Here is a 12,152-nt window from a genome sequence, read left to right on the forward strand (position 1 = left end):
TACGAGTAACCCGGATGCAAGCATTTGAGGGTCCAGTTATTACGGAAGCAACAACTGTCAGTATAGTCTATGATCTCGGATAAATTACTCAATTCCAAATCAGTCATGTTTAGTGTTGGTTTGTCTATCGAAGCAAGAGTCAGTATGGTGGTTGGCTAGAACTAGCTACCTTTGCTCAACTTTATCAATGCTGCTTGTTCCATGCCACCTTCACATCGGTGCCCGCAGTCTACTTCAAATCGAGGGGACACTCCAACGGAGATGGATAGATGAGATTCGGAACTGTGATAGCATTGTGGTTTGCCGGACCACGAACAAGGAAATTGCATCAAATATTTGCAACTTAGGACTATATAAGGGAGCGGACTTTGCTGGAATGCAGGCAGTTCCTATGCGCAAAATTTCTATTGTTTATGCAGGAGGGGTTAGTCCGTACGATGCACTCACCTGAACGATTGCAGGTTCTCTCGATCTGGCAACATCACCAACAGCATCGTGGTCCACTTCAGCCATGCGCCAGAACAATATCTGAAGGATGATTGAATTGTGAAACAGTTGTCAATACACGCAAATTGAAAAACCAACTGACTGGAAAACCGGATACCTGAACAGGGCTCTTTACGGTTACGTACAAAATCATGAATCTACTGTATATCTCTGTGATTCTATCACATAAATTAATCTGCTCTGAACTTAGACTCGGGGGTCTCGTCAAACAGGGACTTACATCATCAAATGCGCACTGATGATGTCTTCTCGTATGGTGGCGAAACGTTTGCAAGCCAGTTGCCAAGTTCGGCGAACAGATCAACAGCCACCTGATCAACAACCAATAAACTTACCCGATCTACTGATATTTCAACACGTTACCACCCATAGACGAATTCGGATCACCCAAGTGTGGTTGACTTGAAGAACAGTTGTGTACATGGAGCAGCTGACTCACTTCAAATAAGGCTCCCAAAGATAGTTCAAAATCTGAAATAACGTTCGGCTCGCTAGGTCAAACCACGACCTAGTAATCACAATCTGCTGGAAGAGAGAGATAGGCTTTTGGATCCAACCAATGGCAGAGTGATCTTAGGAGCATCCTTCACTGGGTGGCTGACCTGAGTGTTCAGCTGTCAACACAGCAGCAACGTTCAGTTATCAAAGCGGGATAAATTGTCCACTCTACAGTCAGCAGTAATGATGTTGTTGGTGACGATCCTGATCCACCTCAGAAAGATGTTGCAATCTCAGCTAGACCTGAAGTCTCGCATTGACTCAGGATTTCATTCTGAAACTACGGGCATGTGGACACAACTTGGAGACCATGTATGTTTCAGGAGCTCAGGAGAGCCTCGTGAGGAGCAAGCACTCGTAATGAATTAGTTCCCGGACTGCCGTACAAAAATTAAACGTAGTTGAGTATTGATACACCGTTTATATATATATATATATATATATATATATATATATATACTGTGGCATGCACTCTGCAGGTTATTAAGAGCAATGAACTAAGACAATTACAGCCATAAATGCGATGGGTTTATATGCGAAAGCTATTTCCCATTATCTACTTAATTTGGATTTCGAAGTGTCCGGCGGCCTGTGATGCGTACGATCTAGAAAGCTACTCTTAACCACTGGCTTGACCCGAAACAACCATGAAGTTGCCTTTCCAGTGAAGGTTTTCGACAATAAACCTCTAGTAAAGTACGCTCAATTCTTTCTAGTGGTCCAAAAGTGTTTTGCGTGGGAGACTTTCCACAGTTGCACAGAATTGAGAAATGATTTAATCCGAAGTAGACAGTGTTGCCTTATCTCTCAAAGTATGCCATAAACTATACACAATCACGGCTTCTGTTGCCTGTTTATCACCAATCGTTTTCAGTTCAGTTCCAGTGATGGGGTATCACAATGATTTCAAAAAAAAAACTATATCTCAGCACCAACTATTGATTAGAGATCACTCAGTGGTTAAGGCGTCAGCTTACGAACCGGAAGGTCCGTGATTCGAACCCGAACTCAGCAACTCTAGGCTGGGCAACCTTGGCAGTATTCCAGTTCTCGTGCCTCCTTAAGTTGGCGTGGCAGCTAGGCACCGAAAGGGTGCTATAGCTGAACGATTTTAATTTTTTCATTATTCGAAACTTTTCGCACTTCATGAGCGCATGAAAATAATCATTTCATCAGATGAACAGCTCGAGTGTAAAAAACAGAGAAAACAGAACAACAGTAAAAAGCAGCAATCAAGAAATGTTTACCTGCAGGCAACACTCTTCAGCCAGTCCGGCAAATTTTTCCATGGTTTGCTCGGCGGTGACCTTGTGCACGAAAATCATGCCGGGAGCAAATTGACCCACAGGAGGTAGTTCTTTGTTAGCTTCACTAAATATGTTGGAAGAAAAAGAGATGTTAGACAAGAGTAGCAAGTGATGCACGGAAATGTTTATGTTCCAGAAAAATTTACTTGCTGCACAGTCTAGGAACTACGAAAGTCTAGTGTTCTATGTCTACTGCAACGCGGAGTGAACGATCACGTGAGGAAACCGATTAGCACAGAACAAGATGATTAAACTTACCAAAAAGCTGAAGAGCGAAGCGTACCACATACAAAAATATAGGTGTTAAATCAGGCACAACACGCAGTGGAATAACTAGGTAGCCTAAATGTTAGAGTCCGTCGGCATCCATTCTTGGTTTCGGGCGTATTCAAGCTGCAAACCATAGACATCCACAAACCGCAACGAACGTATGGCCGAAATTCGGCCAGGAAGTCCTCCAGAAACTACGTCGTTGGGAGACTCAAGTAAGGAATTTGCTGGCCGAGCATCAGTCACGTAGCTAGAATTTATAGCACAGACTAGACTGACAATACAGAAGCCCTTACCCAGCAAACCGCGAGTACAGCTCGAATGGAATACTGGTCATTACACCAGCGCCGTCACCCGTATTCTCATCACAAGCACAAGCACCTCGGTGGTCCATACGGTTCAGCATAGTCTGAGCTTCTTGCAGTATCTATGTAAACAAGAGAGCAAAGTTAAATCATAACACAGATACTGAAAGTAGTGCAAAAGAAAGGGGTGAAAAACAGCAAGTGACTTATCAGCAGGAAACAACTTTCTATGCAAAATGGATTTTTAAGCAACAGGTGGAGTTCGAGTTGGAGGTCACCACTCATAATATCATTGTATATTGGCGGTTCACCAGCAGAAGTTAATCTGACAAACTGTGGCGTGATGTTTCAAACAGTCTGGTTTTCAAATCAAGCTAATTTCTGATCCAGACGTAGTGGACCGAAGGAAATTCCATGAAGAACTCATTTGAAATGTCTGTGAGGCTTGGAAAGATGACTGAACTGCCCCACTCAGTTGCTAAGCTCACACATTATTACTGATGCCACCACTTTATCAACCCTTGAAGGAACTTATAATTGAGTCCAGATCCGGGTCACGGAAACAGTAGTGAATCCACTCTCCAAGGTTTGCGCAGTACACACGAATGGATTGATTTGTCAGGTCCTTAGAAGGATTGTCTAAGATCTGTAGTGAAGGCAGATAAGGATCGGTGGATACTCTGATTCCCATATCTTAACACCAGATTGGAGTAAGACACCATTCGTGATGAGGATCGGATAATGTTGGATATGAACCCAGGTATGCAACACAAGTGAGAAAAATGAAGGGCGCGAGATCCAAAAGCATAACCTCACTCTTGCCAGACCGCTCCTCTCCCAGCTTGGATAAGGAGAACACCACTGTCCTTTTCAGAATTTCCACAAACATCTCAAGTGTACGACTAGCTCCAAACATGTTTACCAGGTTCTCTGTTGTTCTTCACACCGATCAGTCTTGCTAATACGGTATACAAACTTGTCTGATGGTCAGCAGGGATTTTCACTACGGTTCAGATTCAGATGTCATGATATTTGGAGTTCTTTCTAATGATCCTCATTGTGACAAATCCTCCGCACCACGACTGCATTTTTCTGTGGCCGAATTACTCTTCTATATATTACTGACAATATGACGACCCAGATGTAACCGACATAAGGGCGTTTCCGCTGTTTAGCACCAGATCGACCAAGTCCTCCCTTTCGGAAAAAATGAACTTTTAAACGCTTGTATCTCTCAGAGGACAATATTTTTCCAATGGTAATTTGGTCGCCTTTCCCCTTAATTTGTTGTAGCAGTGCTGACAGCATCATAAGCTCATATCCTGCCGTTAAGCAAACGCATGCTTGAGGGCAAATGCGCCCTTCCACGACCATCCAGTGGGCGCCATGCTCTTAAATTTAGGCATGCGACTTCCTTCAGCATTCCGCGAATTACATCAATGACACTAGGACAATTCTTAGGATGCGAAGTTGAACTTGAGCGGGTAGCTGACGGCGTTACCTTGGGTTGACACTTACGAAACGATCTGCAAGTTTGAACGAATATAACTAGTTGTGGAAAGAAAATGCCTTCCTTTGCTCAGAATCAGGAAGCTACGATGTGTAGGTCATGGTTGTACGAGGGCTGGGATACTGCCAGGGCGCCCACACCTAGACAGGAGGACGATTAGGGTCCTCAACCAAAGCCTTTGGCTCAAAAGCCTAACCGCAAGGCAGCGGTGTTTGGCGGGGAAATGTAAATGCATTACCATTTCTACGGAACAAGTCGCCATACGTGTTCCAACCCCCAACCTGGAGGGCCAGAAGACTGTGTTCATCAGACCTCTAACCATTGACCAACCTGGTATGAGAGACTCTGTGAGTGTAACGCGGACACCTCCCAGTATAGCTCAATGGGTCTCCGAGGTACACAAACCGCCACATCACGGTAAGGTCCAGTCTCTTCGTGACGATACTACGATATACTACAGGCATTCGGATAGAAAATCCGTTTCGCGAGAGAAAAATCATCGGTTGGTACAGAATAGTCAAATCAAACCAGCTGTCTGGGGTGCGATTCCGATTCTCTGAACTCAAAGTAGGAGCCTTCAGTGAAGTGAGAACAAGTATGCGCAACGCAATTTATACGCTTCCGCCAGACATATAAAAAGTGAAACCAACCTATACTGAAAAGAAGGAGGGCACTTTACGGCTGCTTTGTACTTGTTGAGAAGCGTCACCAGTGCGCATCTCAGCTTTTCAGCAGAGTGGTTTCACAAGATGAAACCTTTATTGGAAATTACCGGCATCGAATAGACGACGGGTATTGCTCTGCCTTATAACGAACTAGGCGTGACTTAGAACTTGTAGATGTGCCGTGTACGTTTTTAAATAAGACGCGGGTTTGTTTTGTGCCACGGTTACGCAGGTTTTAATACTGCAGAGGTCTAGGAAATTTCCATCGCCACGAGAGGAATATTGACGAAAGTAATGCCGCAAGAAAACGTTGCTGGTTCACTGGAAGTTCAGCAACCGTTCAAAGGTGTGGTAGGATTAAATGTCTCGTCTGTAATTCCAGAGGCTCAGACGAACTGCAACTAGTTGTGGGTATCTTAGTTTAAATTTCACCAGAAGACGATCCGCATTTCATCAACGCTATTAGCCTTCATTTGCCCATCGTAATTGACCGCGAATTCATGGGATTTCATACTACTACCAAAGTTAAAGCACGGTATGAAAATACTTGCGCATTTGTTGATGTTCTCATGTTTCGCCCAGCTTGTTGTCGTTATTTTACTGTCAGTAGTTCTTTATTTGAAAACTGCAAAAATCGCCCCAAACTTAAAGTAGAAAAATGCAGACTCGTTCATACATCAACTTTATGGTTTCTTATTTTGTTATAGATACAGTGGATTGCTCAGCATTTTGTATTTTCCGTACAACAGCTGCTGCTCGGTCATCCGGTTTAATCATCCCGCAACGAACGAGTGTTTTCTAATCGTTCTGACGCAACGTCAGCTTTAGGTCCGTTGCTGAGTGGTAAGAATCATCAAACATTCGCTGTAGTTTGAATAATCTAATTGCATCATTGTCAGGGACTTGTGAATAAGGACAGAGGTAGACAACATCCACAAAGATCAGGTGCATTAGTGGGGCTAAATTGCTTCTCGATAAGCATACAAAGGTGGTGATGATGCAAGGGGGAGCTTTTAGAACAAAAGTAAATTACCCTACATGGTATCGTATATTCCTATCAGATATGGAATTACTACGAAATTTCGAGTCCATCAGACGGTTAACGGACTCTAAATTTCAACCTGGATATATTCTCGAAATCGCCGTCTCCAGTGCGATACCTATTTCGCACTACACTACATTCCACTACAACTGTATCGATGTAGTGGATTGGCAAATTGACTGACACGATCCCAAGTAGGTTAGTATCGTCTGGGATCCGTGTTCATGGAGTTGCGCTTGACGTCACCACTCATGGGAGATGGCTACCAAAACCGAAACAGCGAAGTCACCCATGTCTGGATGAGGCAGGTAATTTTCAAATCATCGTTCTCATAACTCATGAATGAAAGCTAACTGAAAAACAGACCCATCTAGAGCCTGGAATATTCGGGGCCTGGAGGCTATTCAACACCAATAATAATAATAATAATAATAATAATAATAATAATAATAATAATAATAATAATAATAATAATAATAATAATAATAATAATAATAATAATAATAATAATAATAATAATAATAATAATAATAATAATAATAATAATAATAATAATAATAATAATAATAATAATAATAATAATAATAATAATAATAATAATAATAATAATAATAATAATAATAATAATAATAATAATAATAATAATAATAATAATAATAATAATAATAATAATAATAATAATAATAATAATAATAATAATAATAATAATAATAATAATAATAATAATAATAATAATAATAATAATAATAATAATAATAATAATAATAATAATAATAATAATAATAATAATAATAATAATAATAATAATAATAATAATAATAATAATAATAATAATAATAATAATAATAATAATAATAATAATAATAATAATAATAATAATAATAATAATAATAATAATAATAATAATAATATAGTCTAGAAGTAACACATCACTCATAGAGCTATCGAAAGCTCTCCGAGAACGCACGATCGGTATTGCCCTATCTGGGGTTTACTAGGTAGAAAACCACTCTAAATCAAATCAGTGGGCAAATGAGAGCAGTTGGCGAATAATAACGGTCTTCTAATTGTGCTGCCTCCGAGCACAAAGCTACCGTGTAACTCATAGGGGGCAGCAGGGCTGAGATACCACAGAGCATCATTCAACGTGCGGCGTAAAAAGTTCAAGGACAAATGATGCACTGAGTTAGGCAGGGTAAAAACGAAAATTCAGCGGTCTTTAGTTCTGACTCACTTTATACCTGCCTAGTCAAAATGTTTTATGGGTTTTGACCAGACGTTGTCACTGAGTTGTCATCATCATCATCATTAACATCGACAGCATGAGGTCAGCGTCCAGCACCAATGCTTCGCTGCCATCAATGAGTTGTAAAAAGCTAAAAATCGCTTTCTTCTTGAAGTTATGATACAGCGGCAAAAGTGAAGCCTTTGCTCACTGTGCTGAATGCAGTTCAGTCTATTATCCTGCGGCGAGCTATTCTCTCCGTAATTATGAGTGTTTTTAGTTTTTGGTGTTTTCAAGTGGAAATGCACCGACTCAGACACGAGTGAGCTGGATCATGCCCTCTTAAATTGAATAATCGCGACCGTTGTGCTTTTGGTAGGTGATACTGACCGACTTCATCCTTAATGAGACGGTTGTACGCACAGCGATTCCCATTTGTTACATCTTTGTTGACGTGTCCAATCAATAACACTTCACATCAAAGAGCCGGGTTTGGGTTATAATCAACAAAATCAAACTCACAGAATTCGAACGGCATCCTCTCGTGTTGACAACAAAGCCCACTCCACATGCAGCATGTTCTTCGTCGGGGTTGAAGAGCATTTTCGGTAGCCAAAAGAACCAAACGAGCAACAAACGGACAGCGTTACGCTGAAACAAATGCGAACCAGGCGAAATGACGGAGCATTGTCATACGGCCGCCACGCGGCAACCTTATCGTGATTGGGCGATCCGGAGTGACCAATAGACAAGCAACGGTTATTGACAAGTCATTGGCTCTTCCAAGGAAGCACGTGACTTCGACCGGGCCAGCCGGACAAGACACTAGGAAAAGGAAGTCTGCAATCTACTCCCACGGGTGTCGAGAAAAATCAGTTACGATCGCTCATACACTGCCTGACGATCATCGCCCAGCCCGTTCATCCACCCTGAAGAAGCATTCGGGAAGACTGCTACAGCTCTACTCTCTTGAATGCTACACAAAATTATGGTGAAGCACTTACTGAGCATTCAAAGCGCACCAATAATTGGAATTGGTACATTCCTTCGAAATAAACTCCCCACCGGCCGAGCGAACGGCAGGCCAGATACTACCCTTCCCGTACACTGCGCATTCTCCCGTCTGTGGAACCATCGATTTTATCACTGCGATGAGACGGTCACAAGGGATGTTATTAAGATTAGGACGATTAGAGAAAGTCGACCCTACCAACATCATTGTAGTGGAATTTGACCATGTGCCTAGGAAATAATTTTCTCCGAAGGGAATATCAGCAGCTTATCGCTTGAGTAAGAAGATCCAGTTATCACCATATGATCAAACCAAGATGCGGAGAATTATTTTTTGCTTTTTACGATCAACCGAGAATAGCCCCACAAATTTGCCACACAGCCTTTCAGATCACGGCCCAGATACATAATGAACGGGCCCATAAGGGTTGGTGCCAGAAGAGGGGTCACACTCTGAACGGAGCACTCTGCTTCAGCAATATGTGCTAGGTGTTGGGACCAGTGCTCACCACTTGAGTACAAATGGCTCTGAACGGTTTCCGGAATCACCTACGCTCACCATTCAAAGAAAATCTGTTTCAAACAGATAAATATAGCCAAGGCTAATGCAGAAGGACGACTTTTTCCAGTTAACCTACGCTAATGGCTATCTGTGTCCTTCACTCAGTCTACCAGAGGGAAAATGCTTGAAATTTCACCCTTTCACCATTCTCAACGGCGCTAAATTGTGAGAATTCTGGTGAACGTTGTTTAATGGGGTTCTGCCAGTGTTGCCACCGGGGTGTGCTTGATTCTGGGCTGGCAACCGTGTCTGCTGCAAAACACCCCCAACGTGGCTCAGCTGTCGTGATCACAAATATGTATGCTCTCAGTTTCTACCCAGACTGCCTGACCGCGTGTTGGAAGTGCAGGTCATAAGCCCCCCTTCAGGGTCCATTACTTATTCTCATTATGGAGCTATACTAAAGTAGATTTTTACGGTTGTGTGTCAGCACAGCTCGGTTTTCCCTCTTTGATTGTGCTGTCAATGACAATGGTCATGCTAATGAACAGAGTCCCTCGTTAAGTACTTTTCATTTATCTTGTCTGTGGCACTCGAATGTCGTCCATGAGAACCACACCAATAAACTGAGCTGTCCAAACATTTCCCTCGTGAATTTGCGAGGCTCGCTTGCTTGTCCAACAATGTGCGTGATGTCTGGAATCCTATAAATTTTATGGGCTCAGTTCCGCTGACCTAATTTTTGAGCAGTGTCTTACGAAAGGATTTAATTGCTCCAGGATTAAAACTGCGCTATATACCAAAATGCACAGGTTAAGCGTTCTGCTGCCGACGTAGCTATGTCTTCAAAAGTTTGATGAATGCTCATACTGAATTTTCACATTAATAGAACATTAGCCAAGTTTGATGCATTTTACCCTCGAGATTGTATGCACTTTGACACTTTTCCGGATGATNCGCTTGGTCTTTATTGTTGTTGGGGCATTTTGCTGGTTGATTTTACGACGCACGTATTCCACTCATGCTTCTGATCGCCTAACAGTATTTATAGATGTTCGTGTTGCATGCACTCAGCAGTAAGTCGGCTTCAGTACTTCCGGGCGCTATCTCACATTCAGGTATGCAAACAACCATGTAAACTTTGCAAATTCATGTCGAAAGATGGGTCGTACGGTATCAGAAGGTAACCTTAACTTCGGCTATTACTTTGCTCTCTACTGAGACAACCCAAAGACGATATCCTACCTTTTAAACACAGCTCTGATTAAGATTCTAAAATACCAGAAATTTGCAAGTTAGTAAGCGAAATAACGGGCACAACATCAATCACCTTAGTGATAAACCATTAGGAGGGAAAGGACCTTTCATGAGGTATATACCGTTTGGAATTATATTGTTCTTGGTCCATCCAAGCTGATGGAAATTTTCTAAGGTGAAAAACTACAAAGTCTACTTGGGGTTTTCTAAATGAGTTTCCCCTAACTGAGTTTTACCAGTATGGTAGAAATCCCAGTGAACTTATCTCTCAAGGGAACGGACTCTTCTTAGGAGTTGTTTAAAGTTCCGTGTCATAAATAACAAGAAAAAACAAAAGGTTTACCCTCATGATTCAGTTGGCATGATATTCGAGATATCGCAGTATATTTTCATAAAGGAAACTACTCACAAGGTTGCTGAAAACTCTTTGACAGCCCATGACCGGTTTCGCCCTTCTTGGGGCTCATCAAGTAGGCGCAGTCCCCGAGTTTCCGTCAAACTTATGTTCCACTTGAACCCAAATTGGACTGTTTTCGAGAAGTACACTCATTTGCAAATAAGGGCGAAACCGGTCGTGGGCTGTCGAAGAGTTTTCAGCAACCTTGTGAGTAGTTTCCTTTATGAAAATATACTGCGATATCTCGAATATCGTGCCAACTGAATCACGAGTCGGCCTGAGTGCAGCACATTCACTTGTAGAATAGCATAAACGAGAGATTCAATTGAGTCTCCTGTGAAAACCAAATTGATTTGCAAATGCGCGTATTTCTCGAAGACAGTCCAATTGGGGTTCAAGTAGAACATAAGTTTGACGGAAACTCCGGGACTGCGCCTACTTGATGAGCCTAAAGAAGGGCGTGGGTTGTCGAAAAGTTTTCGGCAGCCTTGTGAGTAGTTTCCTTTGTGGAATAGTTTACCCCTTAAAGCAGCTGTTTTTCATTCGAGGATTACGCTGTGTCAAAGAGAGAGGAATGGGGAAACAGAGTCTAAATGGTCCGAAAGAAGCAGTTCTACAGGGCCGAGAACCACGTTTTGAGAATTTGATTTCCTCACAAAAACTGACTTCCAATTTATCTATCATACGATCAAGTGGGGCTGACAACACAACTCCAACAACTCTTCAAAGCAATTGGCAGAGTTTACCAGTGAAAAACGCTACCGATAGAGTAGCGTTTGATAGACTATGGAGCCTATCCTTCTCAATTTGTTTTGAATTTGCCTCAAAGAGAATCAAAGTGGTCTTCAGACACTCAAGTATCACCAAATCTCCAATGTAAATGCGCGGAACCTACTTGTCTCGGTCCCATAATTCAAGTATGTTCGTGAACAGATAGTCTGAATTCAGATGCTTGTACCATCTTACCAAAGACTGTAGTTTTTCTGATGCGTTTTCAAGGCCGACTGAACATTTGACAGCCCAATGTAATGACACCTCAGTTCTCATCCCCACACCGAATGCTCGTATCTACACGAAAAGCCTTACCTGCAACGCTATTTGCTATCTTGTCAGTTCTTCAGTAAATTACAGTGAAGAATCTGATTAGATAGCCAGTATTATCTCGTGAATCGTAATGGTGTAATATTATGATATCTTCGCAGCGTAACGCAACTATCTCAGTGGAAACGCAATATAGCGCTGAATTTGAGAGGAAAACTATTCAGTACGTTTGTATAGAAAACGAGTCACCCTGAACGGCGAACTGCGTGATACTACCAAGCATTGACCGAAGCGAAATGAGATTATTCGGTAACTAGTTCAGTTAAGGTCAAACACGAACACAAACATAGCCCCGGTGTTGTAGAATATCATAAACGAGAGATTCAGTTGAGTCTCTCGTGAAAACCAAATCGATTTGCAAATGAGCGTATTTCTCGAGAACAGTCCAATTTGGGTTCAAGTAGAACGTAAGGTTGACGGAAACTCGGGGATTGCGCCTACTTGATGAGCCCCAAGAAGGGCGAAACCGGTCGTGGGCTGTCAAAGAGTTTTCAGCAACCTTGTGGGTATTTTCTTCTATGAAATCAGCCCGGTGGTCTTTTATACATCAGAATT

The 12,152-nt window shown here is 42.0% G+C and overlaps 1 protein-coding gene across 1 annotated transcript in view; it reads right to left on the minus strand.

Annotated features, from left to right (window-relative positions):
• Positions 1-7,932, minus strand: part of T265_03115 (hypothetical protein) — a gene marked incomplete at both ends in the record, with an annotated part of 70,889 nt that extends 62,957 nt beyond the window's left edge. The window contains 4 exons of the mRNA XM_009167520.1: positions 448-528; positions 2,253-2,376; positions 2,879-3,009; positions 7,852-7,932. Of these exons, the coding sequence (XP_009165784.1) occupies positions 448-528; positions 2,253-2,376; positions 2,879-3,009; positions 7,852-7,932 (417 nt within the window). The remainder of the gene's footprint in view (positions 1-447; positions 529-2,252; positions 2,377-2,878; positions 3,010-7,851) is intronic.
• Positions 7,933-12,152: the final 4,220 nt, after the last annotated feature.

The sequence above is a fragment of the Opisthorchis viverrini genome (genome assembly GCF_000715545.1).
Source record: "Opisthorchis viverrini unplaced genomic scaffold opera_v5_42, whole genome shotgun sequence".
In the NCBI taxonomy this organism is placed as follows: Eukaryota; Metazoa; Platyhelminthes; class Trematoda; order Opisthorchiida; family Opisthorchiidae; genus Opisthorchis; species Opisthorchis viverrini.